The sequence below is a fragment of the Phasianus colchicus genome, chromosome Z, assembly GCF_987193195.1.
Source record: "Phasianus colchicus chromosome Z, bPhaCol1.hap1.1, whole genome shotgun sequence".
In the NCBI taxonomy this organism is placed as follows: Eukaryota; Metazoa; Chordata; class Aves; order Galliformes; family Phasianidae; genus Phasianus; species Phasianus colchicus.
The window spans coordinates 21,676,998-21,697,640 of record NC_143476.1 but is presented as its reverse complement, the minus strand read 5'-3'; the positions used below and the strand labels follow the sequence as shown (position 1 = coordinate 21,697,640).

The window sequence follows — 20,643 nt, the reverse complement described above, 5'->3', positions numbered from 1 at the left end:
CAAACTAGAAGCATCTAAGCACTCAGCATATCCAATTCAGCGTAATTCTTAACAGAGATTTTTGCTATTATTTGGTTAAAAAAAAAGCACACAATTCACAATATTGCTAAACAATTTATCAGCTGCTAGGAATCATTTCTCCCTGTTGCCGAAGGGGCTGAGACAATATTGTTTCCAGAAGCCAACAAGGGAGCCAGAGCAATGAGAGAAGCCCTCATGTGAAAGTTACTGCAGAGCATGCAGGTGTGAAGCAGGACAGGAAAAGGAGTCAGCAGCTGAGAAAGCAGCAGCAGGTTACTGTCTCTCACTGCCAAAAACCAAAGAACTGTGAAATCGTTCTTCTGGAATCAAACCCACCCTGCCCAGTCCCCTGTTCAGGGCAGGGAAAGCCTGAAGGATTCTGTCCTGTAGACAAGTCTCCTTTAGAGGGATTTTTCAACCATGACTCTTCCTGTCCCACCAGTTTTACATCTTTAAGACCAGTAGCAGTGGGACAGAAAGCAGCTTGCTATGCCAACAGCTCCAATTTTTTTTAAACAAAGAACCAGGGGTTCAGTGCCAGCTCTCAGACTGAAGCTGCATCTGCTCCAACTCCACCTGCCAGAATATCCCACCAGATAGAGGAAAAACACCACTCTCAAGCATGTCCCAGCAGGGGATTTTTGAAGACACATTTATTACCACTGACCACAAAGGCATAAATGTCAGAGCAAGGCTTAGCTGTCCTCCAGTTAGAGGTTAACAGCTGGGTTACCAAGCAGTCCTGGATTGACATTTTAATTAGAAATCAAGTGTGTTTTCCATCACTTAGAGTTGAAAGTGCTTGGAAATCTGTTTGATGAAAGCATCAGACTGACAAGGTAATAGAGGGAGGAAAAAAATAGTTATCTCTCTGGCAGGAACCAAAATGATGGTCTCATTGTTGTGAAACCCCAAGGAGAAAAGCCCCCTCCCCCCATCACAGGCAACATATGCCCAAGCAGCAAATCAGCTGCAAATCAGAGACGTGTCAGCTGCTGCGCAGACTTAAGACAAAGGCAACAATGTGCATCATGCAGCACTAATTTCTGCTCCTCAAAAGGCGAGGTTTATCTCTAAAAGCCCTGCAGCTGAAAATGCCCATCCATTTACGCTTCTGATGCAATCCTGTCAAGAGCTGATTGTAATATGGGCTCCCTGCTGCTCTCCTATTACAAATGTCAACATGTAATATCTGCCTATCCTTAGCATATCTATGCCAAAACATGAAGCAGAAAACAATCTTACAGACAGTTACTTGATATTTCTCCCAGTATATTTTTTTTTGGCAAATTAGGAAAAAGGAAAATTATACAGACAAAATTCTGTCAAATGAGGTAAAATCTAGACTGATAATGTTAATAGTCAAGAGCTCGTGATACTTAATGTGAACACAAAGACTTCAGCAACTAACTTGATATTCAAAAGATCTAATAAAATAAAATTTGCTTGCTAGCAATTAGAAGATTTGTAAAAAAAAAAAAAAAAAGTCCAAATGCACATTATTTCATTATTATATTCTTTATAATAGTATCCATGAATCTGTCCCAGACCAGGAAACTTGTGTTCCCCAGTGTGAAAATCTCCCCTAGCTTGAACAGTGATGCAACTCCTCCCATCCTGAGGAATAGTACTGTCAAAGCACTAAGCAATTGTGTATAGCAAATTATAACCATATTTTCAATCAGATCACCTATAAGAGTTATCAGACTGAGCAAACATTTCTCCAAAAGGCCCCTGAAGAAAACACAAATCTCCAACCCACTCTACAGTACAGAAATAGCAGTCTGCCTCCCCCTCCTCAAGCTGTGCACCTGTACTTCTCTATTAAAAGTAGCTCTACAGATAGAAGCTGTAAGAAAGCTTCAAGTGACTGTTACGGTTTCTGTTTATGTTCAAATGTATAAATTCTCAGCCTAGGTATGGCAGCTGGCCAGTAGCAACATTTGAGTTCTTCTGTACTTGTTAACAGCTACCAATTTTATACTTCTTGCAAAAAAAAAAAAAGCTTAATTCAAAAATGCCATCAAGACCTCAAATTAATATATTTGTTAGTTTAATTATAATACCAATCTCACCAAGAACTATCTTGTCAGCCAATTGTGCACGTTCTGCTTACCAGCTAATATTCACCATGTATACTCCTTGCTGTGCAGTGAGGCTCTGCAGACTGAGATCTGAATAATCTCTATCTCTATGCCACGTGGAAAAGATGCTGCCATCCTTCCCACCACAGGCATGTGGGAACAGGGCTTCCCATACAATAATGAAGTGCCTCCACATTCATGAATGCTCATCAGTGTTTCAGATGGAGACGCTGGTGTCATGCATTTCTCTCTCAAAAACCTTTCATCTACTGCCTAGAAAAGTGGTCTCAGTCATCTCTTTTGTAGTTCAAGTGGCCAAAGCCAGCATAGGTGATTCCAACCTGTGGCATGCACACACATTCACATCTTGGGGTAAGTGTATTTCCAAGGCAAGTGGCTAAACTTATTTGACTGGCTTCCAGATTGATCCACCACATTAGTGATGGACAAACAGGAGAAAAAAGGGAATAGATGCCGGCTGTCATCTACCAAGACACTTCTCCCAGAAGTGATCAGGACACTCACGAGCTGATGCTGCACCTACTCTATCTGCCACAAACACAGAGTAATGATGTACTGAGGTTCTATTAGCAAAAGGCTAGACAGGGCATTCACACAGTGTCTGACCTCAGTGGGACACAGGTAACTCATCTCTTCCCTTTGCCAAATCCAGCCATACTTCATGTAGGTCTTAACTGTCAAAATGAATCACAGCTATCAAGAAATCCCCAGATGGCCACAGGCAGCCATGAAGATTCCAAATGTCTCAGTTTGCTGAACTGACTTACATTGCATACTATTCAATGGTGAAACCATGAACTACAGAAAAATGTTGATGATTCCACTTCAGATAGACAATCCATGATCAAGAAAAATGGGGAGAAGTGAAGACCTCTCCCTATTACAACCAGAAGAATAGTGCACTTTGGTGCAGAGCTTATCCTATCACTGTGCAGCAAAAGTTAGGCATTCCACCTCCCCAGTGCAAATATGCTTTGACAGTAAACAAAAATGTAAATAACAAACCATGAGAGCCTATGACAGGTCCTAGCTCAGAGCTGCCATTCTGAATGGAAGTTAGAATGACCTAAATTTGTGTTTCCCCATACAGTAAGGTCTGTTGTGGAAATCAAAGCACACCTGTTCTAGCATGTGACAGTGATGCTGTTGACATACATTACACTTTGCCTGAAGTGCCCAGGCTATTCTGACAATTGTCACTACTTCCATCGATGAAGTAGCTGTATGACATCTTCATTTGAATCACAAAAACTACAAGACTCCTGAACAGCATCTGTTTTACTACCCCATCATATTCTGCCCTGCAACATGTTCACACTGACACTACTCCATTGTAAGAACGGGCACCACTTCTAGGGGTTTCAACTGTGGAAACAAGTCATGTGATGAGCAAACAAACACCAAGTACAGTGGGAAAGGGGTGGCAAATCACAGCTGTTAGGACCCTGAGCGAACCAGTTTTGCTGACCACTTTCCAAACTTGCTACAAGTCAGCTCATCCCAAGTCACACAGCCAGCACCACTCACCTTTTCTTTCCCTAGAGTTAAAGCAAAAGCTTTCTGCTCCATCTTCAAGTGAAAGTACACAAAAAAAACCCACACTTAAAACCTCAAAACTATACTCTCACCCTACAGAACAGGTAGAAGCATTTCAACACATAGCAGACAGCAACAAGAGATCCTGAGGCATATGCCTTATTTTGAAGGTAGTCACCTGTCTCAACATTTTCTGGTTTTCCCAAATTACAAACACCAGCAGAATAATTAACTATATCAGTGGCTGAAAGTCTAACTAGGTTTTCCTAATGCAAAGAAGGAGCACTGCAAGTCCTCACCATTCTAGAGACTTAGAGGCAGCTCCATGTACTAGGAGGAACCCTGGCAAATATCACATCTACTCAAACCAAAGGCTGAGATCCCATCCATTCAGCATAATTCAGGATGGCTGATGAATTTCAGACTCAACTCAGTACACAGTCTGTCTTTAAAATGGAAGTAATGTTTTGAGTATAACAGCTCAGACCCTAATACACTAGGGACTGGCTCCTCTACCACAAAGGAAGACCATGAATTTTAACAGTGTAAGCACTGTGTTGAGCTGAGTTGTGTTACTGCAGGAAGCCTGTCACTATAGGGTCTGGGAAGCCTGTATTCCAGATGCTATGGAGTGAACAAGCCTCAACACTGAGGCTGTTTAGACTGCAGTTTCAGAAACAAATTTAGGATTATGCTTAGACAAATTCTTTCTATCACTTAACTGAGCAGAGTGCAGGCAGACCGAAGAGGTAAGACAGCTACATAACTCACTCTTACCAGTCTGTACAAAAAAAAACACAAAACAAACAATAAAACAAACAAATTTTGCTTTCAATCTTTCAAATAAACTACTTTTCCGCTGAATATTATTGCAGCGTAATCCATTCACACGTACTTACACTTATCTGATTACATTAATCTTTCTTTCCAACAGAAGTGAATCAGTTCTGCCTTTGGAAGAATGGCATATAGGAAAAAGAAAAAAAAGTCAGTTGAAAGATAAAGTCCAGAAGCATAGCCAACAGCATCTTCAGAAACCAGGATTACCAAATATCAATCATATGAAGGAAATTCAAGACACGATTAAGAATTCCTCAACAGAAAGAGAAGAAAAACAATTTGGTTTTCTATTATGTAGATCTAGTAACACTCAAGGTATTAATAAATACAAGTAGGACAAACTCTGAAATATAAATAGAAGCCCAATGATATAAAATTAAGTGAATCTTATATTTGACCTTACTACACCAGAGACATCAACCAGGAATTAGGGAACACTCCCAGGAGTTGTCCCATGCTGGTGGCCTTTTAAAAGGCAAAAGAAAATGAGTATGGCTTAGCTACTAGGTAAGCAAATTCCAAGCAATAGCACCAGTTAAGAAGCCAATTAGTTAAGAAGCCAATTAGAAATCACAAGTTGTTCTCAAAAACAAAACTCAGAAAATTAAATACAGCTGAAATTAGTTTTAATCCTATAATATGTACTAACTAAGCTACAAGCATCAGTGTCTTTCTCACCCACTGTCTTACAATACTGTACAAGTCCTACATATGTTACATATACACAAGTTTAATTGTGCTTTTGTATATGGAAAAAGCATGACTTGCATAAGAAATCAGTGGAAGAAAACAAAGAACAAGCTTAATGCATGATTTTGCAGATATCCTTATCTCATTAAAAACACTAAAAACCTCTCCTGGTAGCCAAACCTTTGGGAGACTTACTATTAAAGATCCTTTTGGGGGGAGATCCACCATTGTCTTGTAATTAAATCCCCCACTAGAAAAATGACAGACTGCACAGTCTGCCTTTTCCAGCTTTTGTGACTGGCAATTAAGTCTACTAATATCACAGACAAGAACATGCAGCTGGCAGCAGATACAGAAGGAGCTCTCATTTAAAATGAGCCCTCTCATGTTGCGTCAGAAAACTTAATAGAACCCAATGAAAATTCTTCATCTTCTCTGAGAATTTACAGTCACAAAAGACCAGTCATTAGGTACAGTAGAAATCACCCTGTATTATATGCTGCTTTCCTTTTTGTTTGCTTCTTTTAACTACCATGTGATATTTTTGACATAACCAGATTTCTCTTTGTCCCAAAGGGGTTTCCAGGTCTCACATCCCAAACATGCCCTGGGCAGATGTTTCCTTAAAAATAATACTTTTATGTAATGCCCAGGCAGCTACACATCAGAAAAGTCTCTGATGAGCTCTAGAAGGACATCAGAAATTTAGACCATGTTACTAGGGGACTGCCCCACAGATGGTTCTGTGTATATACTGGGTGATTCTTCTACACCTTATCTTGCATGTTGGAAAGACCATTTTCAGCTCTGCCCTGGAAGAAGTCAGAGGCCTTATTCATAGCTATGATCACTAAAGGGAAATACATTTTAGACAAGAAATGCATCTGGAACACAAATTCAGGAAGATAGCTTCTAAATTACTGAGACAGTAATTCAGACAGAGTAATTTAGACAAATACCCTTAGACAGAAGGTGGACGGATGGTAAGGCACTGAAAAAAAAAAGTGTTTAGTAACACTCATCCATCTGTAAGGCTCCATTCTCACAGGAGACTGCAGTTTCCAAATCTCAAGCAAATGCATTAACCTCCACCTCACACTAACAGAACCCAACCACTAACAATCTGAGACATTAACAACAGCTCTTGTCTTCTTGTCTGCTCATATCCCTCAATCTAGGCCCTCGGTAGCCTTCAGTTCCCTGATACAGGATCACAGAATGGCTTGGGTTGGAAGGGACCTTAAAGATTACCTAGGTCCAATCCTCTGCCACAGGCAGGGACACCTCCCACTGCATCTGGTTGCTCATACTCCATGTGTCCCTACTTCATATAGGGCAACACAGGCCCAAAAACTGCTGCTAAAAGCTTAGAAGGAATTATGTTTCCTTTTCAGTAGGGAAAGGGTGCAACTTTGAGCTATCCTCTATTATTTTAAATTTGAAAATATGCCTTCCAGTATCTGTCAATAGATCCAAAAATTACAGAAGAGTGGACAGATACAGCTTAATGTGTCTTGCTTCCTTTGGAATACCAGGTTAAAACAAAATCCTAACCCTCCCATGTCGTCCCCCCCCCCCCCCCCCAAAAAAAAAAAAAAAGCTTATATCTCATGGACCACTGTTATGAGAATTTTTATGAGAATTTTCCATATTTCATGCACAATGCACAACTGTTCCAAAATCACAGCTTATATCCATTTCCATGCTAATGGGCTGTCCTGCTGTAACACCTATGGAAAGAGTGACGTATCCGGGGAGATGGATTGCAGTCCCTTTCCTGTCTGTCACTAGAATCCACCACACACCTTTTCAGCTCTCAGGTCTGGCATTTCTTCTGTCACTGTGACAGCAGTGCCTTACACTCAGCCACAGGATACAATCACATTGACACAAGGTAGTAAAGTGAAGAAAAAGTCAAACCCTACTCTTTGTCATGGCAAAGCTGACCACAGCTCAGTACTAACATTGGGACCAGGCACCAAAGACACTGCTGCTGGTCAAGACTTGTGCAAAGATGTTTAGAGACACAAGTCCCCTTGAACAATCTCTGGGGAGAAAAGGAGCTCGCAAAGATACAGAATAGGCATTTTGACGGGGATAAAAGCAAACAACAGCAAGCTGGCTATCAACACAAGATCAAATTGCAAACCAGAAGTTTACTAGACAGCTTGATGGTAAAAATAAATAGATTTACTTCTCTATTTTCTAGACCTTCTTTCTCATTAGTCGGGTTAAAAGCCACTTAGCTAAGTTTCCACACATGTTCTTACTGTGCCTGCCTTCTCATTTAGAGGCCCTATAAATCACAAGAAACTAACCTGCAGAAAGCTTCCCTGTCCACATCCACATTACAGTAGAACAGCCCTAACCCTCTGCAAGTCAGCCTAAAGCCACACGTGTAAATAACTGTACTGCAGACCTCTTTCCTTATCTGAGCAGCTTAAGACTGAAGATAGTATCTGTGCTGCCAGACAACACTAGGGATGCTAGATTTATGGTGGCCTAACTGTAGAAAAAGAGTTGTGTAATGCTGATGCCTCAGCGGATGTTGAGTGTGTCAGTATTTCAGCATTAACATGTACTTAACTCCTGCACACATCCGCCTGGAAGTTCAGAGGACAATCTATAGAAGCAAGCACAATGCTTTCCTTCTTGCTGATCAGTATTCAGCCCTGCTTTGGTGTCCTCACAATACCATTCTCCCCCAGTGACTCACCCAGCCATGCCCAACTGTACACACCTGATCTGAACAAAGCCCTATTCATTCCTTTATGTTCTGCAGAAGAAAGTAAGCTTGAACCAGGGAGACCAAAGTTGCTGCAAGTCCACATTCACCTGCTGCAAAGATTAAGCTGCAGAATGATGAAAACATTCCAGTTTAACAGAGCCGTATCTTCCATCCTACACTACTCTTCTTACAGGAATGCACTACATCAACATGTTGGCAGCACTCAGACTGCAGGGCAGGATTTGAGCATCTGACTTAGACACAGAAACAAAGGCTTGGGTTGTATGAGATCTTTGAAAACAATTATATCAATCCCCTGCTCAAAGCAGGGTCTCATTGTTCAGGTTATTGCCCACACAAGTTTTAAAATGTTCTAAAGATAGAAGTTCCATTACCTCTTTGTAAGCAGAATGTGCATCTATGTACATAAAATAGTACATAATGATTATGGCTATATAATACATATACCATGCTTACATATATATCCATGACAGAATCATAGAATCATTACTGCTGAAAAATGTCTCAAAGATCACCAAGTCCAACTGTCAGTCCATCCCCATGTGCCTCAGTGCCACATTCACATGGGTCTTCAGCACCTCCAGGGGTGGTGACTCCACCACCTCCCTGGGCAGCCTCTGCCAATACCTCATCACTCTTTCTGAGAAGTTTTTCCTAATATCCAACCTGAACTTCCACTGCTGCAGCTTAAGGACAATCCCTGTCACTGTTACCTGTGAGAAGAGGCCATTCCACTACAATCTCCCTTCAGTGAGTCCTAGAGAGCAGCAAGGTCTCCCTAGAACCTCCTTTTAAATACGAAAACATGACATTATTTAAATATGCATAACAGGGAAACCTACATTTGAGACAAAACAAATGAAGAATGTAAGTGTAATTGACAGACTGCAGCAACAGCCAGAAGATGTATGCACCAGACAATGTAACTAAGTGCGTATTTGGATTCCATTCACAGTTTCCTTGAAGATGCAAGCACTACCCCAATAGACTGTGCTGGACATTTGCCCCAGTTCCTACTCTGCTCTCAGTTTAGAGAAATATTTTCACAAGCAATGGATGGCATCTATCACTTATTTTTCACTTCTATCTGAAGTTGGAACTTGCAGGACAATAAATCTTTCATCTGCCTTCTTTTGCTCTCCATGCAAACTCCCAATACTGCATTATCTTTTAGTAATATTTTCTTTCACTGTCTACTAGACACGTTTAGCCTTATGCAAACTGTGTTACTAACGTTTGAGGTCAAACAGCTCACTTTCTCCACGTAGCCTTGTCTGCTACATTTATTAGTTTGATCAGCTTCAATTAGAGTTGGTATCTCAACATGCAAGCACAATGACAGAAGTGTAACCACAGGGACAAGACTCACTGCTACTATTCTTTCCTCTAAAACTTCTGGTAAGCTAAGGCTTGTAACAGAAGCAAGGTGAAATTCAAGGGAATGCTTCAGGGCCCCCTGTCTGACACGAACAATCTACAGAGACTGGGAGAACAAGCACTGCATTTGCAGTGTGCAGCTTTCTCTTCTGTCCCCATGCATTTGTCAGCTGCTGGAATGAGGTCAAAGTCATCACTATTGAATCAGCAACAGGCATCCAGCAGCAATACGTTTCTTCACTCTCTCCCCCAGCTGGCTTTTTCAGCACACGTCATCACAGCAATCACCAGACAGAAAGATTAAGTGGTGGCTTTATGCAGCAGAAGTAAAATGCAAACCAACCGTGAAACTCATAAGGCAAGCTCATAAAGGGTACGCCAGTGCTGGAGCCTGGAAGACTCCTGGTGCAGTGATTTCCCTTCAGGGACATCTCTTCATCCTGCTGATTCCTCAGCTATATGGCAGCAACCTGCTGAGCCGCAGAGGGGCTGCAGGGCTTCTCTTTCTGCAGCAGAGAGGGAGCTGAGCCCTCCCAGCAGCTCGCAGAAGCTCAAGTGTAGCTCCAGTCTAACACCTTGCCAAGGAAACGCAGTGCTCTGCCATGCCATTCTGCCCTGTATGCAGATAGTCACTTCCCAAAAGGGTATCTCCCCTCACAGCCATATGCCATCACAGCAGCATGTGGCCCTCTACACCTTCCCTCCAGCATCAGGAGCATGTGGGCTCCTCCAGCACACTAGATCACAGGACAACCTGAATACATCAAGCCAGCAACAGTTGCCCACTGCCATAACATTTTCCAACCTTTGTGTCAAACAGTGAATAATAATGCCCCACGTGCTGCCACCCTCTCCTCCAATTCTCTAAGTAATACAAGGATGGCAGCAAACTTTGTTGCCAAGTGTGCCTGCTTAGGCCATAATACGTGTCATCTTATTCCTAATTAAGGTTCACACTGTTTCATTCCAATTCAGTGCAGCAACATGAAACAAGGCAGGCTTACAAAGCAGCATATCCATTCTCTTGGTAAAAACAGATTACAGAATTAACCAGTGAGCAAAAAGATCTGCCAGCCTCAACACACAAAGAATATTTGGTTTGAGACACCACTCATTTTGGCGGCTGGACTGGAGGGGCTGCCCAGCAAAAGACCTGTCCTGATGGAGGTATGTGAGGCTGGTATGCAGCATGCGTTTGGCTATTAGTCTCCCTAGGTGAGAGATCTCATCAATCTGAGCTTTAGCAATTGCTTAATGTTTTACTTTTCCTACTTGTTATCTGATTGTGCTCTTAACTTATTGCAGGCAAAACTAGTCTTTTATTCCTACAATAAATCACTGTAAATCCAGTATTGCTTCATGTATCATTTCACTGTTCAGTATCCAAAGAACCCTTTAAAAAATATAGTGACAGCAAGTCTAATTTAACAGCACCTGTGTTTCCTCCAATGCTCTCCATCACCCTTTGAAAGCCAGTTGGAAACTTTTCAACAACACCTGTGCACTTGCACTTCAGCCAACCCAGATTATGAGACTCATCAATTTACCTTTCAATACACATAGCATCACAATGATGAACAGGCCAAATCAGCCATCCATTCATTTTCAGTGCTGTATTATGCAGGAGGCACAGCCTGCAGCCAGAGACCGCTCGAAGTCCCCCACTAGAACTTCTTATTTGAGCTTCATGACAAGAGTGCGGGTGAGAAAAATTAAAAGCATTTGTTTAATGCCTTGGGGACATTTTTTTCTTCCCAGGACAGAATGCAATAAGTACTTCGGGTAGCTCTCAACTGTTTAACCATGATCTTGGAGCATGTGGCAGCTCATATCTTTTGATCCTTATCCACCTTCAAGTTATTTGTCTAATCCTCCTGATATAATTTTTTTTTTTTTTTTTCCACAATTTGGTGAATCATTCAGCTTCTCTTCTTCACTGCTGCTGCTGTCTCGGCAATTTTGCATTGCTTCTGTATGTCTGCTATGCACAGCACAGCTTCTCAAATGAATTTCAAGTCTTACACTGACTGCTGGACAATTGTGGCAAGCATTGTGGCTAACCATGTTATTTATTTAACGCAAACATGTCAGAGGATGGGAGACAGGAGAGGAGCAAGCTCAACCAATGCTTTCTACTTGTTTTAGTACCTCTTTCTTTAAGTCATCACTTGAGGAAGATCCACTGCAATGCAGCACTTACCAATCTCTACAATATTAGTACATAGAAACTACTCAGAGAGTGGGTAATACAGTACTGGCCCATCATATCTCATTCAGACAGTGCATGTCGGATCTTTAAAACCATGTTTGTCATGCTGTTGTGATTTTCTTTGAAGAGTAGCTCTATTAAAAAAAAAAATCAAAAAAAAAAAAAACCAAAAACCATGCAAGATTAAAACACATCTTGAAACATCTCAGAAGAGCAGAGATCTTAGTAATCTTTCAAAGATGCTCCTCCTGTAGTACCTCAGCAGCATATAGTGCACCATCCTTAATAACCATCACATAATAAATTGTAAGTGGCTGAAGCCCCTCAGCAGTCACCATCATTCCGCTCTCATACATGAAGCCTATGAAATGTTTCAATACTTTCAAGATTACTGTAGTCACTGGTAATACAATATCAGGTATTTTTGCAAAATCACACAGAAAAAAAATGTAAGCATTACTGTTTAACTTCAAAGTCTGGAATTCAGCTACAAAAAACAAAGCAGTTCAGCAGGTATTCTTCACTCATGCCAAACAGACCACAGCTATTTTTTAAAGAGTTAAAGATTAACAAGTTATTCACCTTATGCTGGCTTCCATCCCTCCAGAGAAAGCAACCCAAGTACTTGCAGGCCACAGCAGCTGTTTTTTCAGCTAGAAATAAAATACTATGGCCAAGAAGTGAAAATGACTGGCTTTGTATACAAGAACAGTGAATATTATCTGCCTTGACTTTAGTAAGACCTCTGACACTGCCTTCAGCAAGATTCTCACAAAGAAGCTGATGAAGAAATGGATGAGCCAATAGTTAAGTGAATGGTCAAACGCAGAAAACAGCAATCAATAGCACTGTGCCTAGCTATAGGTCACTAAGTATGGTTTACGGCTGGGTCAATACTGGGTCCAGCTCTGTCTAACCATTAATGGTCTGGATGATGGGGCAGTATATCCTCAGCAAGTCTGCAGATTCAACTGGGAGGAGTGGCTGGTATAATAGAGAGCTGTGCTGCCATCCAGAGGGACCTCAACAGGTTGAAGAAATGGGCTGAGAGGAACAACATGAAGTTTAACAAGGAGATGCTCCAAGCCCTGCTCCTAGGGAGAAACCATGTGCCAAGACCTGCCCAGAGGCCCACAGATGAAAAAAAGGCTTGGCAGAGAAGAACCTGGGAATCTTAGTGGACATGAAGTTAAACACCAACTAGAAAGTGTCCTTGCCACAAAGAAGACTAATAACAACATGGGCTGCATGAAGCTAAGTATTGCCAACAGGACAAGGGAGATGAGCCCTCCTTTCTACTCTGCCCTGGTGAGGCCACTCCTGGAGCACTGTTTCAGTGTTCCCCAGTAGAGAATAGTCATAGACACACTGGAGAGAGTCTAGCAAAGGGCTACCAAGAAAACTGTTCTGGAACAGAGGAGACTCAGGGAAGATCTTAGCAATTTACATAAATTCCTGAAGGGAAGGTGCAAAGAGGACAGAGCCACAGCAGTAATACTGACTAAATGTCCTTGAGATATTCCTTCCAACCTAATCTATTCCAGAACTCTGTCTCCTGCAATAAAGGATGAGGCCCTGGTGCCAACTTCATGTATTTGTAACCATTTGAAAATGTGACTATGAATACAGATGAGGAGACAAAAATTAAAGCACCAAGCACAGACTAACTGCTACGGCACACATACTGGTCAGCTCTTAGGCCACAGGAAGTTCAGAACACAGCCTGGAGAAACAGAAAAGCACACATCCTGTTGTCTGGCAAAAGCACAGGCACATAACATCAAGACTGAAATGTCTGTGATTAAAGATGCAATCAAAAAGCTTACACTGGGCAATTCTGGAAAGATACAATTGTTTTAGCAAACAATTTTGTCTGAGTTTCTGCCTAGAACTTGCAGCCTCAACCTCCCAATTAATATTCTGTCTCATCCTCACAGTCCAAAAGGAATAAGCAGTTTGCCTCATTTCAGTGAGTGCAGAAATTAAGCACATGACAAATCAGAGCTACTATCTCCAGAAGCTGAGTGGCCATTCTGGACTTGGAATAACATCCCAGCATATACACGAGTCTTGCTTGCTTCCTCATGAAGCAACAGAAGGAATACACAAAAGAGCACTGCAGGCATATGTTTCTGCTCTTTGAGCACCAGGTGAGCATGGTTCATGTACTTTAGATACTGAGATTGCACAGTAGGGGTTAAAACTGGACAAAGGTCCACTGCTGTAACATAAGCCTTTTTCAGAATGAGGCCACATGGAACATGTAAAGTCTTCCAGTAAACGATTCAATAATGAGTTCAAAAAAAGGGCAAGTCGGTCATTTTGTTTGAATCAAGTAACTGAGGAGCTTTCAGCATTTTGGATCTGTTAACTGTAAAGGTATACATAACATGCTCTTTCAGGAGATCACCACACCCTTCTCCCATCTCCATGTTTCTAACAGCTTCAAACTCCCTTCAGCTAGCCTTTCTCTGCTTCAATTCTCTTTGTCCAAGAGTATGAAAATCTGATCATTTCCAGATCTAAGATGGTTCCCAGCTGGGCAATACAATGGAGAAGCCAGGCCCACTTCTAACCAAACAGGCCACCTCAACACTTGTAACAGATCTAAGATTTTTAACACTCCACATGTTCAGGCAACAACTAAGTATTTTACTGTAAGACTTTGATAATCCCTTGATCATGATGCTCACATTTCTGGAAGAACACATTTCTAGCACAGTCTTACTGCCATAGCATCGTGAGATGCATAGAAAAAAAATACGGCTTGTATGGCCTCGCACAAGCCACTCTTGAAGGCTCACAAGACCAGCAGCCTCCAATATCTTCTTCTCCAGACATGTGGCTTAAAGTCAGAGCCATATGGCAATAGATACCGCGTGAAGAGAGAAGGTAAGTTTTAGAGTACAGCTAGCTGGAACGAATGGTAGCCCAATAGTCTGCTGAAATGGATTAAACACAAGAACACAGCAGAGTTGCATCAGAAACTTAGAACCTTTAAGAAGTATATTCCTGGAAATAAATAACCCTAACGCTGCTTGGGTATCTTGAAATATCAGCTGTAAGATTCTGTTAAATACACCTGACTTATTCTCACTTACAAGACTGAATGCAGCTCAGACCTTCTGGATACAAAAGATATAACAAACATCTTCTCAACATTCACATTTTCTCAATGTTTATTAAAAGGTTTTAATCATACACAGATGTTAATGCTGGAAAGTTCAAATAGCTTTTCCACAGCCTATTGTAACGTAAGAAAGGCAGATGTTTGATGCAAAACGTGGCTTTAGCCCTCACACTTAGCTAGCATTCAATCTCTGCACCACATACTTCTGAGATGGATTCCATGGAAACTAAGTTTTCCCTTCCTACACAAACGTAGGATTCACATAAGTCTTCAGACCTCTGGAAATCAAGTCAGCAGCTATACTGCCTTGAATGGTTTCCTGCTACCACACAACATTTACAGGCTCTCTCACAGCCACTTCTGCAGAAATGGATCTTATAATTTGCAGTGCCTTTTGCACACACTATCTAGATCTGTTGCACAGTTCTATCTCTGCGACACACAGAGAGGGGAAAATGTTGCTCATTAGTATGAAATAATCATCTTTTTACAAGACAAATACACTACAGGTCCACCTCTTAATCACTAAGAACTTACTGCAATGGAGTGTAATGCAGTTGCTGTCTGAATAGCTCTTCAGATCCAAAGCCACATAGCTAAGTATTTAGGTAAGAAAATAGACAAAACAACCTTTTGTACCCTTCAGTATTACTACTTTCATGGATTTACAGCAGAAAAAAGAGCCACTTAGGAGGACTTCAGCTCACTCTTCACTAACAGGTTTGTCCATTGAGCTGATGGCAAGCTGAGTCTCACATTCCAACTCACCTAAGTTCATTTTTTCTTCTGCAGGAGAACTGAGTATTTAACTTCTCCCAGGCCTGCACTGAAAACAGAAGCCAGTCATTCCTTATCATCCATACTGGAGGAATGGAGATGAATCTGCCACAGATTATAACCTTGCCTGATTTCCTTTTCTTTCAGATACACATCACTGCTAAAGCCCCCAAATCTGTCTGATTGTATTACCTAGGTAAAAAAGTCCACAAACCATTCTGAATTCAAAGATACCTGGCAGTGATAACACCCTCCCTTGTGTATTTCTTGTGAAGGTTGCTCACCTCACTATTATATGTGCATGGACTGCTACCAATCTGGCTCTGGTCAGCATCCTTACCTCTGCTTATCAAAGGCTCCTCAATCCCAGATGAGTTACACTTCTGCAGTAACTTTTACAACCTTTGTCTGCAATCTTGCCAGATGTAGCCAGGCCTGCCATTACTTTTAGTATGTATCTCCTCTACTACTCATATTATCTGGTTTATCATTTTCCTGGAAATTATACTATCTAGTTTGCTGTTATTTACACTTTACCATTTGTCCTTTACATGTAACTACACTGAACAGGTATCTTCCTGGATCTACTACCCATTCCAGAATCTCTCACAAGTTTAACCCATAGCAGTCCTACCCAGACATCAGAAACAAAGCTTGAAAAACCACTCATGGAATTTGTGGGAAACCATAGTTCTCTGTAAAAGAAAGCAGATTATTATAACTGTATATTCAAAAAGAAGAAAAAACAAAGATTAGAGATGCTGGAACAAACCACAAGACTTTAATGAACATCTCCCTTTTGGAGAAAGGCAGAGACCTGGAAAACTTCAGTCTGGAGAAGACGGAGAGAGGATCTTAACACTGTTCACCAATATCTAATGGGCAGGAGTCAAGCCAGAGGTGGGCAGGCTCTTTCAGCCCAGCAATGAGACAACGGGCTATGACCACAAACAGGAACACAGGAAGTTCCATCTGAACATGAAAAAAACCTTAGGGCAAGGTGAGGATGAGCACATCTGCCTCTTCAAAAAGCTAAGGCTTCCTGCATGTCATGTATACTCTCTCTCAAAACTAGAAGGAATGAGGTTGCGGTATGAGTATTTTTTTTCTGGGGAATCATCCTATCTTACAGAAGTGCAGACTACGCATTCAAAGCAAATTTTAGAACCAGCAGCAGACATTTATAATCACAGAAGCTGGCAAGGAGGGTTACTTTAAACAGATGTTACTTCCATTTTGCAAATTCAATCAGTTGGCCTAAAATACAAAGATAATAGTAGTAAATCCTGTCCTGCATAAGAACAGCAGTTGCACTTAGAATAGTTTTGCCCCAAGCAAAGCAGTTATTTTCCTTACAGCGTGAGGCTGTTGAAAGTATTTGCCTGAGAGCACTTGGTCTGAACACAGGTAATTGACAGAAGAGTGAATATGCTGAGACTGTAACTTTAATGATGATTCACTTCCGAGAAAGAAGTTGCTTCCAGTCAGGAGCTACCTGTAAAGTGACAGAGTATGTAATAAATGCTAGTGTTTTAATCTCTTGTCATCATTATGTCAAACTGATACACTGGTAATTCCACCTGGACAGGATACAATTTATCAGGTTGTCACGGAAATGTGTTACCACTCAATTCAATCCTGTTACATACTAAAACATGCACCCACGGTTCATTTAAATTGGTAAGTTCAGCACATACTTAGAATTCCTGTGATGAGACTGTAATGCTGAAGTCTCAAACTGCAGAAAAACTGATTTTCAATGCAGACATACAAAAAAATAAAAACCAACAAACACAACAACAAAATATTGTACTTAAAAAAAGAGCAGAGGCACAGTGCTTACAACATCAGAGCTGCTCTAGCCTCTGCTAAGCCTCCCCCTGTAACCTGAGTTCCTGAGCCTGGAACCTTCCCAGCACTGTTTCTACAGTGTTTTTGTAAATATTTGTAGAGAACCACTACTGAAAGACAGGAGAGCATTTGCAGCCGAGCCAGCGGCAGCAGAGCTTGCTTCAGCTGTCAGCTGGAGACATAAATGTGCAGGGCAGTGTTGTGCTGTTGTAACGCAGGACTTTGAACAACCTCACCTTCAGCAGTGAACGAGGAGGTGAAGAAGTTAGAGCATGGCTTTTTTTTTTTTTTTTTTTTTTTTCTTCTCCTCCAGCAAAAGCAAGAAGTATGTTGTTGTTTTCATACAAATCCTTCCTGTAAATGTATGTTAGATACAGACGTAAGAAGCCTGGCTGATGAGCAGATACTGCCCTGCAGAGTGCAACATGCCTCCTCCAGCACTTACAGCCAAAGCCTGTAGCAAGCACTAAAGTACACAGATTTGCAGAGGATTAGTAACACATAAAGAAAACCCCTTCTAATATTGTACACACTTACATCTCATGTAGACCTTAGAACAGCCTGTACCCTGCTCTCGAGATCTTACCAACTAATTAGTCTTCACATGCCAAAACAAGCACGATGCTGGTACACAGCCTGTCCTGTGCAAAACTGTCAAGGGGCTGTGAGTGAATGCAGGAAAGGAGAGAGGAAGAAAAAACCGCCACAACCACACTGGGAACACTCCCTGCCACTCATGCTGCAGCACCAGGAGGCCAAGCAGCCCTCAATCGCCCTTGGCCCAGGCCTGCTGTCATCCCAGAAGCTGAACTGATACAGTGTGATTGTAATCACAGTACAATCTGGAAACGGGTGACACACTCCACGTTCCTCCACAGCACATCTACTATGTGACATACATATCTACTCTGAGACATACCAGAGTACCAGCAGAAGACAGGTTTCAGGTTGGATATTATGAAGAATTGCTTCTCAGAGAGGTGAGGCAGTGGCACAGGCTGCCCAGGGAGGTGGTGGATCACCAACCCCGGAGGTGCTCAAGAAGCACGCGGATATGGCACCGAGGGACGTGGTCAGCGGGCATGGGGAGGGTGGGCTGATGTCTGGATTCAGTTATCCTAGAGGTGTTCTCCAACTCGGATTCTATGACTCTACGACACGCCCCAGAGCTCGTCGGGGGGTAGGCATCCACGGGCACCGCCACCGAGGCGCCTTGCCCCGCACACAACGATCCGCACCACGCACAAAGGCCTCCTCCATCCCAGCAGCTCACCCGGACGAACGCCTCCCCGGCCCCATTCCCGCAGCCGGCCCCGGAGGGCAGGGCCGGGCCCGGCGCTCACCTTCTCCTTGGCGGGCGCGGAGGCCGCCAGCTGCTCGCCGCCGCGGCCGAACTTGCCGCCGTCGCCGATCTCCACGCGGATCAAGCGGTGCCGGGGGGAGATGTAGCGCACCTCGGGCGGCGTGCCGGGCCGCCGCTCGCTCTGGCTGCGGGCGAGCAGCGGGGAGCCGGCGGGCGCGGAAGCGGCGGCACCGCACGAGGCGGAGGAGAAGGCGCGGGGGGCGGCCGGGCCCGGCTCGTCGGGCGCGCAGGGCTCGGGCCGGCACAGGGCGCGCAGCTTGCGCAAGGAGGAGCCGGGCCCGCTGTAGGGGTCCTCGAAGTCGCGGTCCTTCTGCGCGCGGTAGGCGCGGAGCAGCTCGCTGGTGTCGTCGCGCAGGTGGCGGTGCGGGAAGCCGGGCGAAGTGTGGTGCTGGTGGCGGTGGAGGTGCGGCGGCCCGTCGGGGCGGGGCGCGCCGCCGGCACCGTTGCGCTTCTCCCGATAGTCGGGCCGCGGAGGCTGCGGGGGGCTCTTGGTCTTGTTGTTGCCCAGGCTGAAGTACTTATTCAGCCATTTAGCCATCGTCCCCGCCGGCCGCGGCCCCTCAGCGCCTAGCGCCGTCCCCGCCGCCCTGCGCGCCGGCCCCGCTCGCCGCCGCCCGCATGGAGCAGCCGGGCGGCGGGGCGGGCGCGCCGGTCGCCCCGCTCCGCTCCGCTCCGCGCGCCGGCGGCTTCCCCGCCACCGAGACGCCCCGGCTCCCCGCGGGACGCAGCCGCTCCCGGCCGCGCCGCAGCTCCGCTCTCGCGAGCGCCGCCGCCGCCGTGCCTGCACCGCGGCCCGGCCCGACCTCAGCACGCAGCGGGGCGGGGGACGCGGCTGCGCGGGGGGCGGGGCGGCCGGGGACGGGCGGGGCGGGGCGGGGCGGGGCGGGGCTGCCCGAGCCCTTGGGAGGAGCGCGGCCGCGGAACGGAGCGACTCTGAGTGGGGTGGGGCGAGGGTCACTGCCAGCGATGTGACGGCGCAGAATATTCGCTTTCGGAAGGCACTCGTGAGGGCCATAGAATCATAGAAATATCAAGGAAAAGACCTCTGAATCACCGAATCCGACCGTCAGCCCACCCCCACCGTGCCCACTGACCACATCTCTCGGTGCCGCATCCAGACAGTTCCTGAACACCTCCAGGGCTGTGACTCCACCACCTGCACGGGCAGCCTGTGCCACTGCATCGCTACTCCTTCTGAGGATAAATGTTTCCTAATATCCCACCCGAACTTCCCCTGGTGCAACTTGAGGCCATTCCCTCTTGTCCTATTGCTCAGGGCTGTGCCCACACCCTGTGCATCCCATTCCATGCCCACTGCCCTCTGGTGCAGACCCTTTCCCAGACCCCCAGCTCCCCTCCCCTGGCACAGCTCCATGCCGTTCCCTCGGGCCCTGTGGCTGTCACACAGAGCAGAGCTCAGCGCTGCCCTCCCCTCCCTGTGAGGAGCTGCAGTCGCCATGAGCGTTCCCCCCAGCTCCTCTGCTCTGCGCTGAGCACACAAAAGGTCTTCTCCTTCACCATCTTTGTAACTTCCCTTTGGATGTTCTCTCACGGTTTCATGTTCTTACACTGTGCCACCCAAACTGACCCAGTGCTCAAGGTGAGGCTGCACAGCGTGGAGAAGAATGAGGCAATTCCTTCCCCTGCCAGGCTGGCAGGGCTGGGCCCGATGCACTGTAGGGTACAGTTGGCCCTTGTGGCCACCACCATTATTGCCAACAGCAGCTGCAGTGTTCCTCTGGGAGTCCTCATCCCCCACCATGAGGAGGCAGGAGGCATGGGCCCTCTTCCTCTCCCAGGTGGGCTGAGGCACTGGAGCATCTGTCTGGAGAAGCTATAGGCCTGTAGCCAGAGCTGTGCTCTCCTGCCACTTTCCTCAGTTTGAGCCCTGACCTCACAGCCCCACTACCTGTGTGTGCTGTTCCCTTCCATGACACAGGGGTCTTTGATCGCAACCCTAGGGAAGGGCACCAGGCCCTGCTGCTGGCTAGGGAT

General features: G+C 44.6%; 1 protein-coding gene across 1 annotated transcript in view; it reads right to left on the bottom strand.

Annotated features, from left to right (window-relative positions):
* SHB (SH2 domain containing adaptor protein B) overlaps nucleotides 1-19,214 on the bottom strand; it is a 74,870-nt gene extending 55,656 nt beyond the window's left edge. The window contains exon 1 of the mRNA XM_031609033.2: nucleotides 18,629-19,214. Within this exon, the coding sequence (XP_031464893.1) occupies nucleotides 18,629-19,186 (558 nt within the window). The 5' untranslated portion in view covers nucleotides 19,187-19,214. The remainder of the gene's footprint in view (nucleotides 1-18,628) is intronic.
* Between the last annotated feature and the right edge of the window lie 1,429 nt (nucleotides 19,215-20,643).